The sequence below is a fragment of the Melozone crissalis genome, unplaced genomic scaffold, assembly GCF_028551555.1.
Source record: "Melozone crissalis strain CALT ecotype California unplaced genomic scaffold, PUWL_Pcris_2 ptg000061l_1, whole genome shotgun sequence".
NCBI lineage: Eukaryota > Metazoa > Chordata > Aves > Passeriformes > Passerellidae > Melozone > Melozone crissalis.
This window is the reverse complement of record NW_026535839.1, coordinates 3,827,224-3,844,509: the sequence shown is the minus strand read 5'-3', so window position 1 is coordinate 3,844,509 and position 17,286 is coordinate 3,827,224. Positions and strand designations below refer to the sequence as shown.

General features: G+C 46.6%; 1 protein-coding gene across 1 annotated transcript; it reads right to left on the bottom strand.

Annotated features, from left to right (window-relative positions):
* Positions 1–11,764: 11,764 nt before the first annotated feature.
* LOC128944760 (serine protease inhibitor Kazal-type 6-like) lies at positions 11,765–15,815 on the bottom strand. The gene is made up of 4 exons (XM_054288189.1): positions 15,758–15,815; positions 13,612–13,643; positions 12,574–12,686; positions 11,765–11,810 (listed from the first exon to the last, which is right to left on the bottom strand). The coding sequence occupies exons 1-4, from the start codon at positions 15,813–15,815 to the stop codon at positions 11,765–11,767; spliced, it is 249 nt and encodes an 82-aa protein (XP_054144164.1).
* Between the last annotated feature and the right edge of the window lie 1,471 nt (positions 15,816–17,286).

Genomic DNA, 17,286 nt, shown 5'->3' with positions numbered 1-17,286 from the left:
CCTTGTTCAGGGCTCTGTGTGCTTTAGTGCCAGCCCCAGGTGCCTTTGACAGAGCAAACCAGAAACCTGGTGCATAAAAGTGGTGCTTTAGGTAAGGATGGAGGGTGAAGAGCTGCAGATTTGTCTCCTAGAGCTGATTTCTTATCAAGGAGCTGCCTGAGTCCTGTACAGACAGCACAGGGACAATCCCTGAGCTTACACCAGTGATCCTTGCCTGGAAAAGCTGCAGCAGCAGAGATCATGGGATGTGGGACTGGGGTATGGTGCACTGGAATTCCTTTGACTTTGAACAGTGGAAATAAGTCAAGGCATTGCAATTAAATCAGCTGTGGAGTTTGTGCTGGGCAGAGAGAGAAAACCAAACCAAGGGAATGTGTTTAAACATGTGCCTGCATTTTTTTTTCCTCAAAGTTGGCCTACAAACAGAAGGTTACAGTGAATGAGCAATACTCATTTCTTTTGCTTTATGCAAGGAAAGTTTAAAAAAAAACCAATCTTGATTTTATTTCTGTGACATGGGAGTTTTGTCCCAGAATTTGAGAGCATTCACTGATCTGAAGGTGATGTGCACTCATCTTTCAAATATTTTATAAGCTGAGCTGGAATATGCAAGTGTGATCTCAAAGTGACTGTAACACAGAGCTCTTGCTGACAAGTTGTTATGTCTTTTATGACTAATATAATTTCCCTTACTATATTTTCTGTTTGGGGACTAGTCTTGCAGTTTGATTTGGTTATCTTCTAAAAATGCTGCTGGGATTTGCTTGGCTGAGATTTTTAAAATCGTGAAGCTGTGGATAAGGCAAGCACAAACCTGATGTTCAAATGACTACAAGAGTCAGGGGGCACTGATGGGAGAGCGGCTTAAAATGGTAAAAGCAGCAGGAATAAATCTGGATTTTGTTGCTATGGTTGGTTGTGGAGGCAGGTGGCATCAGCAGGTTCAAAAAAGAGTTCAGCACCTTCATGGAAAAGTCCACAGGCAGAAGCTAAAGGGAACAGCACTAAAGGGAATAGGAAGGGCTATTATAGCCTGCAATGAAAGAATTGGAGGTGCTCAGGAAGATGGGAGTGGGTCACACAGAGCAGCTCCTGCCTGCTCTGGGCTATACCTACAATGTGGCTCTGCCAAACTACCACAGTACCTGCTGGGATAAATGGGTAGTTTAGCCCCACAACAATGTATTTATTGCTCATAAATACAGAGGAAAAAACCTGTGCTGATTTTTTGTTTCTCCAATAGGAAAGGCAGTTTTTACCTACTTGTATTTCCAAAATCTAGTTAAGCCTGGAGAATAACTATGGACAGCAAAGTTTAAAGGTTTATTCCCTGCTAACATTTACTTTCCTTTTAGATGCTATTGAGGTGCCTGAGAAGTATTTGATTAATGGCTTTCACTATCTCTATTAAAAGAAACAGTATTAAAGTATAATTAAGGAGAGGGAGTGTACAACTTAATTACAGAGCTCATAATTTACCATTCTGCAAAACTCTGGAGAAGCATTAAATGGAGTCTGAACTATTCCAAATATTTTCATGTGTCAGAGACTGTCTCAGGCTCCCAGTACACGTCAAACATTTTGTATGTTGTTCTGTCTGATTATTCAGTCCAGAAGAGACAGTCCATTTCAAAATGAAGTTATTTCAGTAAGCCCTGGATATCTGACAACTCCAATGCCTCTCTGTGGCATGAATGCTCATCACTGGAGGTGCATGGAATGACAGCTGAAGCCAGGAACTGAGCTGCAAATTCAGCCCCACAAATCCTGCTGCATGACTGTGAAATCTACAGCTACTTGCCAATTTTTATTCCTGACTTGACATTCAACTGACAGCAAGTGGATGCCAAAGGGTTTAAGACAATTTTCCACTCTGTCTGTTCAGATGTATTTAAGGCTGATGTGAGAAGTGCTGAATACTGGCTCGCAATTAGACAAAGGCCAGGTAAAAACTGTATTTCAGAGGGTAAAGAAAAGCACATGGTTTTCCTGATTCATTAAAGCTGCTTAAAACAAGAAATGCTGGATGAAGAGGCAGAACCCTTGGACATTTCACTGTTGTCACCACAGCAGTTGTGGCAGGTACTGGTGGATTTTAGCAACAGCTGAACATAGCCAAGGGTGCTGATGGAGTGCTTTCACTGAGGGGGATTCACAGAGAAAAAATTCAGTGAAAAGAAAATGCTGAGGAACAGAATAACAGCAGCAGATGATAAAAATACTGCTCTGTCCTGCAGAAGACAAGGGACATCTTGCAGGCATTACAACTTTCCTGTGTGAGCAATATTGGCAATATCTTGTTAGCAGGGGCTGGTGCTGATATCTGTGCTTTGAGTGGGCTCTGCAGCAGCCAGGACATGCTTCAGATACAGCAGCCCCAAAGACTCAACAAGAACTGCCTCGTGATGGCAGGTGAACAGCTCTGGTTAGGTTTTCCTAAAAATGCTGAAAAACAGCTCTGAGGGCTCACAATGCCAAGTTTGACTCTCCTGGCTTTATCTGCTGCACCACACCACTTTAGACATGTATTTCCCAGCCCATATCCATCATCCCCCATTATCCTTTGGATCACTGATAATCACACAAGGCCTCAATCTCATTCATGCATCAGCCCTTTTCTGATGGTGTTTTATAATAGAGAACTTCAAAATGAACAATTTATATACTGGTGAGCTTCCTCATACAGCCCTGAGCTTCATTATTTATGCTTATTTAGGAAGTTTGCTCATCTCTGGAGCTGCTTTGATGCTGCTCTGAGCACTTGGATGCTCATTTAGCTCTCAGGAGTCCATGCCCAGCTTGGCCTGTGTCCTTGCCACACACAGTCACACACAATGCCATGCTATTAATTTCTGTGTCTCTCCTGGCAAATGGTTTTCCCACCAATTCATTTTCTGTTCAGAATGGGTACAAGTCAAAGGGAGATTGTTCTCAAATTGCATAATGCTCAGAACACTATAGCTGGGGTGCTGGGCACAGTAAAAAATGCATCATTAACACCCCCTGAAAGTTTTTGTTGTGTTGGTTTTTTATTCCTTTAAACTGCCTGGCTGGAATTGCACACCCACTCTGCTCACACCCCACCATTTGCCAAGGTGTTTATGTATTAGAAAAGAGCAGCTTTTATCATTTATCACAGCAGGGGCCAGGTTTGGCTGCAGCTCCTGCATGGAAGGGGACTGGGTGACCTGGAGCAGGTCACTGCTGCTGGCTGATGTCCCTCCCTGCCCCTGCAGCACCCCAGAAGTCTTTGACCTTGCTGTTTTGAAACACTAAGATTGCATCAGATTTTTAGTGCTAAATATCTGTGGTGTTCAAGCATTTGGTATTCAACAGTGGCAGCCTTGTTCTTCACAATTTGTGCTGCTCTTGAGAGGAAAGCAAGTCAGACTCAGGACCAGGGTATTAAAAAGAAGTCAGAGTTTACTATAAATTCCTGAGTTAATTCTCTCAGCGTTCAGATCTGATTGGGCTTTTCCTCTCCAGCCTGTTCTGCTTGCTGCAAGATCAGCCCCTGGATTTTGAGTTGGATCTGTCACACAGAGCACAGAGAGCAGGGCCAGACAGCTGGGCATGAATGATGGTTCACAGCCTGGTCAATAAACTTGTTTAAATTGTTTCACATTGGAGGAAAATGGTCACAGATGGATAAAAAAATGGGTGTCAGAGCCGAGCTCGTTCAACAGCTCTGCTTCTGAGCATGTTCTTACAGTAAAACTGTGGGTAAAATGCTCCTTTCCAGCTTTGTTTCTTTCCAACGCTCTGTGATTTTTTTTTCCCTCACTTGTTAAAAGTTTCTTGGAGTGATTGTGTTGAATCTTTGAATCTCTGTTTGCCCAATGGGCTCCTCTCCATGGCAGGCACTGTGCTGTGGCATGGGAGTGACTCAGGGGCTGCAGGAGCTTTGGCCATGATGGATGAGCTTCAAGCCAAGAGCTCCACTGGGGAACACCCAAATTCACCCCTCAGGTGTTCCCCACCCCCAGTTTGGGTCACACTCAAAAAGCAAATGGTGGCACACTAAGAATATTGTAAATTTAACAAATTCTAGTAAAACTTTCTAAGACATCCTGGTGCCTAGGGCAAGATGAGGTAGCTGTAGAATTCTATTTTGCAAAACTTACGATTGTTTATCCAATTTTCTATATTCAGTTCACATTTCATGACATACAGGGGTGTGTGTGACATTTGTGAGCAGTGAAAGCTGCATCAGTTTAGTGGAGGAGCATGAGCAGAATTTCAAGCAGACACTTAAACTGCAACTGATGCACTTTTGGGTCCCTCTGCTGTCCTAATGATGGATATTTCTTGAATCAGGACCAAAATGAGCACATTTTTGGAAAAGTTAAGTGTATTAAACTGCCTCAGAGATGAAAATGATAAAGTGATGTGGGATTTTTTTTTTAATCTGATTAATCCCTTACAGATGTGACTCGACAGAACAGGTATGTAGCAAAGTCTTTTTCTATAACAAATGGTACTAAATTAAAACCAAAATTATTTGTGTCTAACCCTTGAGGGAAATTCTGAGCTTCAGATACAGAAGGTTTGTAATTACACCTAGGCAACATCTCCACTCCCACAAATAGTAAATTAGCTGTGATAAACACATTCAGAAGCTGATAAGCTATTTTGGTTTGATTTAGTGAAGACAGCAGGTAAACAATCGAAATTCCTGATTTCTTTAAACAGAATCAAAATACTGATTGTATGTGAGTTTCCTCTTTCAAAAAATTTAGGTAGATATAGTTCAGCAAGCAGTAAATCACATAACATTCAGTTTTATGGAGCTGAGATGATATGTCACTGATAAATGAGTTTATCATAGCTTGTCCTTCACCCAGCCCAGCAATCCCTGACCAAGTTTATGACAGTTTGCCTGGTTTTGAACAGAGATGCTACAAAACAGGTGTCTGTTTAAACTCAGATCACTGATGCAGAGATATTCATTGCCCTCTGATGCTTGGGAAGGTGCATTGAGAGCCTCACAGCTCCCTGCTGGCCCAGGAGCCTCAGCTGGGTGCTGGGATCAGGGATAAGGGTGATTCAGGGAGAAATGCCTGCCTGCACCTCTGCTGGCCCTGCAGTTAACCCAGCACTTCACACTGAGAGGCTCTGGGCAGCCAGCAAGATGAAAACCCCAAAATGAACACTAAATCTTGTGAGATTAACATATAAAATCCCTTAATGGGAATGTAGGCACCACAGGTAATTACAGATCCACTGACTCAGTCAAGAACAGGGTACAATTCCAGAAAATGGGGAAGGAAAGGAAGTCACCCCCTACCAGTCCCTAAACTGCAAATCCTCCCATTTTAAACACGAATCCCCACAGGGAAAGGGTGGCTCTCACATCTCCATCACCTTGCCAGCATCCACAGAGCAGCAAAGCCCTGGCACAGCCAGGAAGCTCAAGAGCTTTTCACTTCATTCTCATGAGCAAAGCACCATCAGCCAAGGGCCATCCATCTGCTAAGAGCAGGGGTTGAGGCTCATTCCTAATTACATTTCATCCTCCCTCCTGTCCCAGCAGCACGGAGCTGCTTCTGAGGGCAGGTGAGGCTTGGCTGCTCAAAGCTGAGTGTTTGACCAGCACACCTGGAGGAGAAGAGCCCAGCGAAAGCAGAAATAAGGGATTTTACCTGAGCTTGGCAAGGAGGAACACAGAGCTGCCCCAAATCTGACACCTGCCAGACTCCTGGAGCTACCAGGGCAACATTTGCAGGATGCGTCCCAGGGCTCATCAGGATGGGGTTTAGTCCTCTGGAATTGTTTGCTCCCTCCCTACAACATCATGCTGGTTTTTCAAACAAGTTTGCTTTTCTGTCACTGAGTTCTCTCAGCCTACTTCTTGAATTAGGATTTGACCTCGAATTAGAGGGGCTTAAACTATATAAACACTTATAAATTTATATAAAAATTAATATAAGTTTATATATATTTGTATATTATATTATATATATAAATAAATTATATAATATTATATATTATAATATATAAATTTATATTAAACTACATAAACACACATAGAAATATCGATCTATTTCAGCTTAAGCTATATAAACTTATACAAATACATATCTATTTCAGCTTGAACTATATAAACACATATACAAATATAGGTCTATTTCAGAAGGCAGAAGCTTAGGTCTCACTTATTCACCACAGCCCAGGAGCTGGGGCTTTACAAGGAAAAAAAAAAAAAAAATCGAAAACCATTTCAGAGATGACAGCCTGGTGCCAGAACTGCTCTGCAGACACTCAATGAAAGCACCCGGTGTGTGGCAGCATCCAGTGTCCGCCGGCAGTACTGCACCCTGGACCCTTCCAAGGGATTGGCAGGACCTGGGAATGCCCCCGAGGCTGGGCAGGGGCAGCAGCAGCACAGCCTCAGCTGCAGAAGCTCCTCTGGGACCCCTCGGGGTGCAGGGGATGCAGGGGATGCTGCGGCCGTGCTGCCCCACAGCTGGGGGATGCAGGAACAGGCACTGGCTGGGGCTCCTTTCTCAGGGGGGAAATCCCTCACAGAGGCTGATCCAAGCCTCAGGTGAGCTCAGTGAAAAGTGCAGAAGATGTGCCCTGCTCAGATCCCAGCACTGATGCTAAATCTCAATATTTGCACCTGGCACAGTAACCAAAAAGCACTCCCCAAATCACAGAGACACGAAGCCAACTCACCCCAGCTGCATTTTTCTGTCCCCAGACTTCATCCTCCAGGGTGTGCAGGAGAGGTGAGCCATGCCCTGTGGGAAAAGAGGGAGTGAGTACTCCCAGGCCAAGGAATTTATTCCCTTTTACCCCTTACATGAAGGAGACTGGTCTCTGTGCCCGAGCTCTTGATGGGAGGCGATGGATCCTGCCCCAGCAGAGCCCTAGGACCCCTAAAATTACATTTTGCTCATTTTTCCCATTCTTGCAGGGCTGACCTTGTCCCAGAGGCCGGGTTTTGGGGCTGCTCTCCAAAGGAGCCTCAGCAGCAGGAGCAGAGCCCGTTCCCAGCGGTCACCAGAGGGAGCCCAATGCCCGGGAACGGCGCATCCTGGGGACAGGGCAGGGACAGGGCAGGGACATCCTGTGCTCCCCTGGCTCCTTTCTAACGGGGCAGCACCACAGTCAGGCAAAACCAGAGCCCCGCTGGCCTGGGCTGACTGGGCATGAGGATTTGGGAAATGTCTGGAAGCAGAGGATGAGTTTATCACCTGGCTTTGTCACAGGTGACTCCCCAAAACCACCCTGCCACAGAAAGACACAGCGTTCCTTGGGAAGGCCAGAAACACCAGAGACAGCCCCTGCCATGGCAGCAACACTGCTGTTCACTCACAATTAACTGAGCAATTTTAGCTTCAAAGGGTGGAGGGCATCCCTCTGCCCCTGCAGTTTTGATCTTATCCTTCAGCTCCTGATTGAAGCTGTGCCAAAACCCTGCTCTCTCCAGAATCCTAAAGAAATTACCTTCTTCTTGAAGTCTTTGTCCCTCATTGCCCCATGAGAGACGAAGCCAAAGAGGTTCCTTGAAGCACCACCTCATTTGGGGGTTAGAGACAAGCAGTTTTTCCTGTTACACCTGCATTTCTATGGGGGTAAAACATTGTTCCTCCCCCATTCTTCCTTTCTGTATTGGGTTAATCCTTGTCTTCCACATTTTCAAGGCCTTCTCCAGCATTTTTAGAACTGCCTTATAGGACACCTACACCACACATAATTACTGCAGCCTGTAAGAAGCTCTTAACTTAAACTTAAAAGTATCTCTTAAACTACACTGTTTATTTCAGGGGGGAAAAACCCACAAACAACCCACGCACAAAAGCAGCCAACAAACCCACAAAATGCCCACCAGCTCCCAAAAAACAAACACCAACACTCACACCCCTAAGCACATTCCTCACCTTCTCTTTGCTCTGTAGCCCATTCAAACAGACAAATCCCTCCCCTGGGCTCCTATTTAAGCCCTCCAGCTGTGATGGAGGGAATTGTTGGCTGATTCCCAACATCTGGCAGCCCTTTCACCCCAGGGCAGGCTCAGCTGTTCTCTAATCCATGAGGGCCCAATGCACTCTGACATCCTCCTGCTGCTGCCAGCAAATGTCACCATCTACATCTTTTCAGTGCCCTGAAACTCTCCTACAGCTCTCCCACCCTGAACAATCCTTCTCTCTGTCCCCATGGCTCAGGATCCCTTCCAATATTCAGTTTTGGGCTCTGTCCCAAAATAAGGAAAAAAAAACTGAAGTGAAAAACCACCAAGAGAGTTGAGGGCTGGAGCTCAGTGAGAGGAGGCAGAGGGAGATGAGAAGAAGATTTCAGGGGGAAATAACATCAATGACCAGTAAAAAAAGCAGGTTCATGAGCAGGTGGATTCAGACTCTTCATGGTGGTACACGGTTTTGAGATGGAGTTGAAAGAAGAGGTGTTGAAATTGGGTGCACAAGGAAAAAAATTCTTTACCACAGTGACGGCCAAACCCTGGCACAGACAGCCCAAGGAGGAGATTGGAGGTTGCACATCCACCTCAGAGGGCTCTCAGCTGGGTAAAGCCCTGAGCAGCCTGATAAGATCTCAGCACTAACCCTGCCCTGAGCAGGAGGTTGGACCAAAGTCCTTCCCAAGCTGATCCAGCTTGCTCCTCTTGGGGAAAAGAGGTTGAACCTGAATGATAACCAGGTCCAGAGCTTCCTCCCCAGCCAGGCTGTGGGAACCCTGCAGTCAGCACCACCACCCTTGGATCATCCCATGGCAGCTTGAAAAGCCCTGTCAAACACTGTGAATGTCAGGGGAAAAAAGTAGGGCAAAGGATCCCAGTGAGTTGTGCCAGTGCCACGTGCCTGGGCTGGGGAGGAGGAGGAGGAGGAAGCACAGTTGAGCTCACAAGTTAAATGGGCCAAGAGCTGGACACAGTAAAGGATCAGCTGCAGCACCAGCAGAGTGAGGCTGTGAGAGGGAAATAACATCCCTGCCTTTGCCATGGTCACAGGAGGGTGCTCAGCTGAGAGCAGTGGCTGCCTTGCACTGAGACCATGCACAGAATTCATTCTGGTTGTATTTTAGCTGGTGGGGGGCCTGAGTGAGGTGTGGGGGGAGCCTGGCCCTCATTCCACTGCCAGCCTGTGCCCCTTCCTCCCAGGAGGGAAAGAGCTGTGAAGATGCTCATCTCAGATGTTATCTAAGAGAGATCTCAAATCTATCATGACTCACTCACCTTCCAAAGCTGTCAAAAAAAAAAAAAAAAAAACAAACCACAACAAAAACACAAAAAACCCCACATAAACAACCCAAACCCAACATAATTTCAAAGGTGTAAGAAGAAAACCAAGGAAAAACAGTGGCTGAGGGTTTGATTTCTGTTTTGGTGTGTGTTTCTGGGGAGGCAGCCAGACACAAATGGGGGCTCAGGCTGGGCATCCTGCGGCCACTGCTGCCCTGTCCCTGGGATCCACCAGCCCCGCTGGGAGGGTGAATCCAGCTGTCAAAACCCAGGAGTGAGCACACCTGGCACCAGCAAAGCATCCCTTCCATCCCAGGTAACTGGAACCATGGGCCTGCTCAGCTGGAAGGATGGATCACAACTGAAGTGTCTTTTGAGGCAGCTCTGCCTCTCTTGGCCTCTCCTGGGGACATTTTGGGAAGTGTCCCCAAGTGAGGGAAGTCATTTCCTCAAAGCAGATTACTCCCACTCTCCACTTCCCTGGCACAGGTGGAGGAGATGGTAGTTGGTCTGTGAGGTATGGAGGTGTTTTATTTGCTATTTTCTCTGAAAAAACAAGGTAAATGATGGTTATTTAACAGTGAACTTCTGCAATGATCTGTCCTTGTTATCTCAGCCTCCAGATTTAAAAGGATTAGATATGGCAATATGCTGCGAGAATTTTGGAGTCACTGATTGCCATCTCAGGCTTAAAGATGCCCCACGGCCCTTCTCTCATTAAAATGTCATTTTCCATGCTAAAAATGGGGTCTTTTTGCTCCTGTCCTCTGAACATGGTGCTGGTCCACTGCCACACAATGTAACAGGATCATCACAGGATAACTACAGTAGGAGAAATGGTGGAGGCCATCCTGCTCCAAGCTGGAAGGTTGGTCAGGAGAGGCCTTTTCCCAATGTGTTCTTCAGGACCACTTGTGCCTCTTGCTCCCCTTAATTCTGCCCATTCTCTGCATGTCCTGTCGAGTTTGGAAGCATAACATCTGAATTTAAAACCAAACCAAGGGCCCAAGCTGTACAACTGGGCCAAAGCAAGGGTTGGTCTGCTTCAAAGCAGAGGTGGCAGATTTTGCAACAATCCAGTAGGCTGGGATGGGGAAAACATCAGGATCAAAGGCTGCTGGTCTGAGAGAAGCTCCAAAACAGCTCCAAAACAAAGCTTTGCCCGTGCAGCTCAGCCACTGGCTGGCTGCCTGGGAAGTTACCAAATGACAAAGCATTTCCCAGAACTGGGTTATGTGGATTACCAGAGAAGAAGCTGGTATTAGGTGTGCTGAGCACCTTGCTGAAGCCTCTCTTTTTAGGCATTGTGCCTCAGCTGAGTTCAAAGCTGGGATTGTGGCATGAGAGGCAGATGCTCCAGCTCTGTCCAAACAAGGTCCAGAGGTTTAGGTGCTCAGCATTTAGATGCTTGCAAAAGATGTTGACCCCTGAGGCTCACGGTAAATCTAAAGCTCCCTTTGAAAGTTGAGTGTTTAACATGAAGGTGCTGCTGCCCCATTGATCTCCTGCCAATGTTTTAACAAGAGGATGCCACAAGTATTTCTCCATGAGAGTTTTGCACAGTGGAAGGGGAGAGACCGTAAAATTACTTTTCTTGTGTTTGCACAAAGAGGGATTTGTCAGCCAGAGTGAAGAAGAGAGAGGGCAGCAGTGTGAAAAGTGAAGAAAGGAATGAAGTCTGTGTGTATTAAAAATTGTAAATAAATGCAAACATGTGTGCCTAGAAAATTAAGGTCTGTGTATAATTCAGAGAGAATTTATCCTAGAGAAGGGGCGAGTAAACCCACAGCTCTTCTGCTCCAGGGAATATTTTTTTAAAATTATTGACAATTTATACAATCTGGCTCTCTTCTAAATATAATTTTATTAGCATGAGAAGCCACTTGGCAGCAGGAAAGTAAGGCTGGTGAGTTCACAGTTTCCAAGACAAAGCGTTCTCTAGGAGGAAAGAAGGGAGAAGACTGATTTGGGAAGAAGATCCTTGCAGCTTCTGCCTAAAACCAGCCTCCACCTGCCATCTTCTGGGTGCAGGCTTAAATGGAGCAATATTTCCTACCCTCAGCTGGCTTGTCTCTGCTTTCCAAAGGAGATGAGGCATAGGCAGCCACGCTGCCCATCAGCTCTCCCATCACCCTCCCACAATAACCCCTGAGAGAAGGAGCAGGGCTATGGAGGCTGGCAAGGGAACCTGCTGTCACCCACCCCCTGGCATGGGCAGAGCCGGACAGGAGCAGTCTTTGGCTGCCCAGAATGTGCCAATTTGCCAGGCAGGACGGGACAGAGGAGCTGTGGCTGGTAGGGGCAGGAGGGCACAGCCCACAGAGCCGTGGGAATCGCCTGCCTTCCCAGGAGGAGGTGATGCAACAGCACAGGAGAGCAAAGCCAGCATCAAGCTCCAGCATGGCTGGATCAAAGCGTTCTTCTGGGTCTTATGGAAGAAAGAGTCCAGCCAAGAGTGGTGCTGAGTGTTATTTTATTGAGCAGAGGCAGCCGAGGGAGGATGGGCTGCTCCTGTCCGCGGCCTAGGGCGGCTCAGCTCCTGCTGCTCGGGCCAGGGAGGACTCAGCATTTCCCCAGGTGCTTCAATCTTATTTTCCCTCCACTTCTCCTGTAAAAGGAGGGAGAGAGACTTAGACCAAGCAGCAAATGACAGACACAGCAGTTTGGGACAGAGCTCACCCACCCCAACAGGCCTGACTGGTGCCAGTGCATCTCCCTGGTACCTCACAAGGAGCACCCACCCATTTTCTCCTCTCCTCTTTCTTCTCTGATTTGCCCCAAGATAAGGCAGCCTTAGCTGCACACTAAATGTAAGGATTGCTAAGGCAAAAACATTTTTCAAGCACATTCCATCCATCAGGGATGGCTCCTGTTGCATCTCCTTTAAAAGGTGACAGAGCTCAGGAAAAGGAGAGACATCCTGTTCTTTCTCTGAGATCTTGTGTCTTGTTCCACAAAGTTCATTCAGACTTTTCAGGAATAACTTGGCATGGCTCAGCTCCCACATTCCTCCAGCACTTCTCAGTACCCAGGAGTGTGGGCAGTGAGAGCTGCAGCCTGTGGCACATAGTGGGAATTGTGCATCAATTTAGTGCCTGTGGAAGGTACAGGCAGGATGCATTTGCTTCTGAGGCCCTGTGCTGCCTCTCAGCATGACAACCAGCATCCTGCAACACCCAGAAATGAATTAAAATTAACTCATAGCACACAGCTCTGCTCCAAGGAGGAAACATTCTGCATGGCACAGTTCAGAGGCCGGTCCATACAAGAGGAGCAGCCTGGATACAGGGCTTCCCCTCCTTGAAGAGCACCCCTAGATCCATGGCAATGAAGGCAGAGCCTGCTGTTCCAGTGCCCCCAGTGTCACTTACAGCACTGCCTTGCAGAAGGCACACTTGTTCCCATAGGTGACGCCGTCCGTGCCGCAGTGAGGGTTGGACTCCCTCGTGCAGTACACGCTTCTGTTCAGGAACTCTCTACAGATCTGCATAAGGAACAATAATTTAAAAAGAACCCTTTCAGGACCCCCATGCTCCTTGTTTCACTTTCCAAACTGGACCCAAGGTCATTAACGTAATGCTTTTTCTGATAGGTGCTGACACTGCCTGTTTTCTGACAGAAAAAGCAGAAATAAACAGAAGCGGCGCTTCAGGGGAAATTTGGCCCCATGTTTGAGGAAGGAAATTGGAGTCACCTGGGAGAAGTCTTGACCTCCCAACAACAGGAGTGGATTAGCCTAGACATGCACGAGAAGAGTCAGCACTGATGCTCTGTCAGGCACCTGGAGCTGAGCTACCTCCCTGCTGCATGACTTCAGGTGTCTTGCGAAACCCTGCACTCAGTTTGGTGCTTGCTAAGCTCCTGCTTTCCCAGAGGAAGGAGGGAGAAACCATAAGGAAATTACCTAGGGAATTAAAAGTTATGCCCAGGAAGTGTACAGGTATTTTGTCTCTCTACAAATCCCAAGGATTAACTAAATTTGAGGTAATAAGACACTCAATAATCCATTTGCTTCATGAGAACATTGGATAGTGAAGCCAAGTCAAAAGTGGTGCAGCACATAAGCATTTGCTAAACCAACCATTTATTTCCCAGCTCTACCTGCTAACGTGGCCACACAACATTCCCCAGGCAGCAGTGAACTCCCCAGCTCTGGGAATACTTGGAAGGACCCACCTGCTCCCAGCAGACATTAAAAACTGTTTACCCAGCACCAAGATTTTGGTTATAAAAACATTCCTCCAAAGTGAAACGCCATGACTGGATGTGGCACTCAGTGCTATGGTTTAGTTGACAGAGTGGTGATCAGTCAAAGGTTGGATTCGATGATCTTGGAGGTCTTTTCCACCAGTAATGATTCCATGGTTTTATTAAATGCAGATTCAGCAAGCAGAAACAGCAGCACTAACCTCTTCAATCTCCTGACCTGCTACATCTGGAACTAAAAGGGAAAAAAAAAAAACAAAACAAAAAAGCAAATAAAAACCAGACAGGTTTTACACGTCAGCATTACTTTCTGATAAAGCCTGAGCTAAATTCACAAACCTTTTATGCAAACCACAGTGAAACACACTCCAGGTTTTTCCTACTCCGTCATCCCTCACGGGGGAAGAGGGGGCAGGAAATACATTATCTGAATTGCCTTTTAGTATTTTCCTATTTTGAAAAATGCTACTAAAATACCATGCAATCATTCATTCAGCTGCTAGCTACACCTCAGACACATAACCCAATCTCCTGGAAGGCAGCCACTCCTGGGGAAGCAAGCTGCCATATCAGATGTGGAACTGCACTCCCAGGGATTTCAAAACCACGGTGGCTTTTAAGGCTTTCAGGCTCCTGCTCCTCTGAGCAATGCAAGTGGCTGGTGCTGCTGACAGGAGGGGACTGTGGAGCAGGAGATCCTGTGGCTGGGTTCCAGCCATGCTCAGCACAGCCCAGGACAGGCTCAGCCCAGGTGAGATACCAAGAGATGTCATGGGGTGACAGGGAGAAGAACAGGCAGCACTGGTCAGAACCAGCACCAAAATCCCCTCTGTAACCACAGGCTCTGGGCTCTGAGCTCATCAGTCTGTGCTCTTCATGTTCCTTCCCAGCAAAGCCAGCAGGCAGGAGTGTAGGTTGAGTCAGAGCTGTGAAATGGGGCGACCCTGTCACGTCTCTAAGGGGGAGCCTGACACTCCAGGGTGGGCTGAATGCAGATCTGCAGAATCTGGGTCACAGCAGAGTGGGATGAACACCCAGTTACACGGATTCTCACAGCCCAGCATTTGCTGAGGCCGTGCCTGCTGGTCAGAGGGGTCACTGCCAGCTCTGGGGCTGCTCAGGTGGCTCTGGGCAGGAGGTGGAAGGACCTTGTCCAACACTCATCCCTCCCCTGTGGAAATCCCACCCAACCCTCAGTCAGCTCGACCCTCATCCATCAAGCCTTCCTACTTCTCTTGCTATTTCTGTTGTCCTTTGGTGGTTTTTTCCTGGTGCTGGCACATTTACCCTGTCCTCAGGTTTGGCTAGGCTGCTGTAATGTTGCAGGCACTGGTATGGCTATCTGCATATTATTTACAAAACAGCTCATTAAATAGTATTTATAAATATTACATGCAGCTACAGAAGAATTTGTGATGATGCCTCTTGACATCTGTTTATTTTACAGGAGATTACAGGGTTTGCTGCTATTCTGCCTGGCCTTGGAAGGAAGAATCAGCCTTCTGACGGAACCTGGGCCCAATTAAGACTCAATTAGAGACAGATGAATATTTCATAACGAATAATGTGTACAAAGCAATTCACCTCTTCTCCATGCACAGCTTGCCATTTTCTCAAGTGGCTTCTTTATTCAAACTATTCTCAGAAAAACAAGTATAAATAATTCTTGTTCCACATTTTCTTCAATAACTGTTGCCACACACCTTGCAGAGCTGGGTCAGCTGGACTCAAGCAAGTAATAAACACTGACATGATCTACAGGTTCAAAAATCATCACTCAGCCTCCCCACATCATCACAGAGATGGGTAAATCTCCAGATAAATAGCTGCTGGATCCTTTTAATTTGCCCTCTTTGTTCTGACTCCTTGAGGACATTTGAATTTAATTTTCAGGCTTTTCTCTGCAACATCAACGAAAGCTGGAACTTTCATCTAATTACGTCTCCACATCTCCAAGGGAAACACCAAATACCAAGATGTTCAGGATCAAAATGAGAGCAGATGACCTGGAGGTGAGCAAGCTTCTTCTCTAACTGGTTCAGCAAAACTCTCCAGTGAACACTTGTACCAAAAATTCATAATTACACTCTGCTTTGGTATATTTGCTGAAGAAATGCTCAGAATTTGCTCACTCTGTTTCCCAGTGACACATCCACTACATTACCCACTGCAGAGGCCCACGAGGAGTGGAAATATGTCATAGGAGTGAGCAAGTCCTGCAGATATTTTCTACTTGCTCAGCTCTATCTTCAAGCCTGTCAGCCAGTGATCAAGACTCTCCAAAATTTGTTGTCAGGGGAGGTTTTGGTGTTTGTTTTTCTTTTCTAGGCTAGGGAAAAGATTACTTACCCGAGAAGAAAGAGAGCAGCAGCAGGCTGAGAAGCACCAAGGCACCTGTAGCCTTCATGCTGCAGGAAGTTCTTTAGTCCAAGCCAAGGATGGAGCAGAAGGTGTTGTGTCAGTCCCAGAGCCCACAGTGTGCACACAGAGCTGCCTTTCTGTGTATTTATGTGCCTGTCCGTAGCTGTTCTCATTCCCCACCTTAATTGTGAGAACTTCTCCACTTGGTTTCTAAAGCCATTATTGGTCCTGGCCGGTTTATGGTGCTTTAAGGAATGCTGCCCTGTCCACATCAAACCTAGAAAGGGATAATTACATGAGTGATAGACGTGCTTGTAACATAATTATATATTTATTTTTTTTTTCCAAATAGTCACAGGATTCTCACAAGGGTGAATTTTCAAAGCAGTGATTCATCAGGGAAGCTGGTAATTTTCATTCTCTGGGCCCTCTCCGAATGCCAGCACCGAGTGATGACACTCACTAGACGTTACGAAATAAATCACAGCATGAGAATGTGTTGTCTGTGAAACCAATTATACGTTGTTCCCTGGCTATTTTTGAGGATGGTTCTAAATTTGTGGAGTTGGGGTGGAGAAGAGCTGGGCTGTGACATGCTCTGCTCGCTGCGTGCACAGTCCCAGATAGGACTGCTGACTCTCCTCCCTGAACTATTTAAACTCTAGCTGTCAATGTTTTTCCAGTTTTTCACATTCACAAACATATGTTAGGGCTCTGCTCCCACCGCAAGTGGCAGTGGTGGGAATTTGATGGGGAATTGGCAGATCCAAGCTCTATTTCCAGCTGAGGCTGTGCACGGATTTGTGTTCAGGCGCACCGTTCGCCAAACACCTCTCCAGATAAGAATAAGCCTAAATTTTAGTATGCTTTCCCAAGGAGGCAAGGCTTAGGAGAGGAATGTGTGTAGATATATCTGGGTTTCAGTTCCCCCACTGAATTTTGAATACACCCCTAGTTGCAGCCAAATTTTACACAGGAGTGAGAAAAAGAAATTAAAAATAAAGATCACATTTCTATACATTTTTTTAGCAACAGAGGAAAGATGCTACCAGCATCCCCAGCCAGTTTCTGCAGGAAAGCAATGCTATGGGTGCCCTACATCTGGGGATGCAAACTGAAATCAGTTTGCAGCTTGCCAGACATCTTAAAATCCACACAGTGGCAGGGAAACCATGACTGACAGGCGAATCCTGGGCTGTCTATTAAGGGTGATCTCACGACGCAGCCTCTCATGTAATTTAGTTATCAAACCCGTCAGCCGCAGCACCATTCCCAGCCACGCTCAGTTCTGCCACTCACAGCACTCCTTGTTTGCCTTTTCTGCTCTCAGACGTCACCACAGCCTCGATGCCTCAGCCCCTTATCTGCCCAAACAATGTTTTGGTTGCTGCAGCACAGCTGGGCTGGCTCCAGCCCCAGCAAACACAGGCAGGGAACAAACCCCGCAGAGGAAAAGGCTGAATTGCCAGCCAGGTGGTTATCGCTATTGCCCCTTTCCACTTCTTTGCGACACCTGA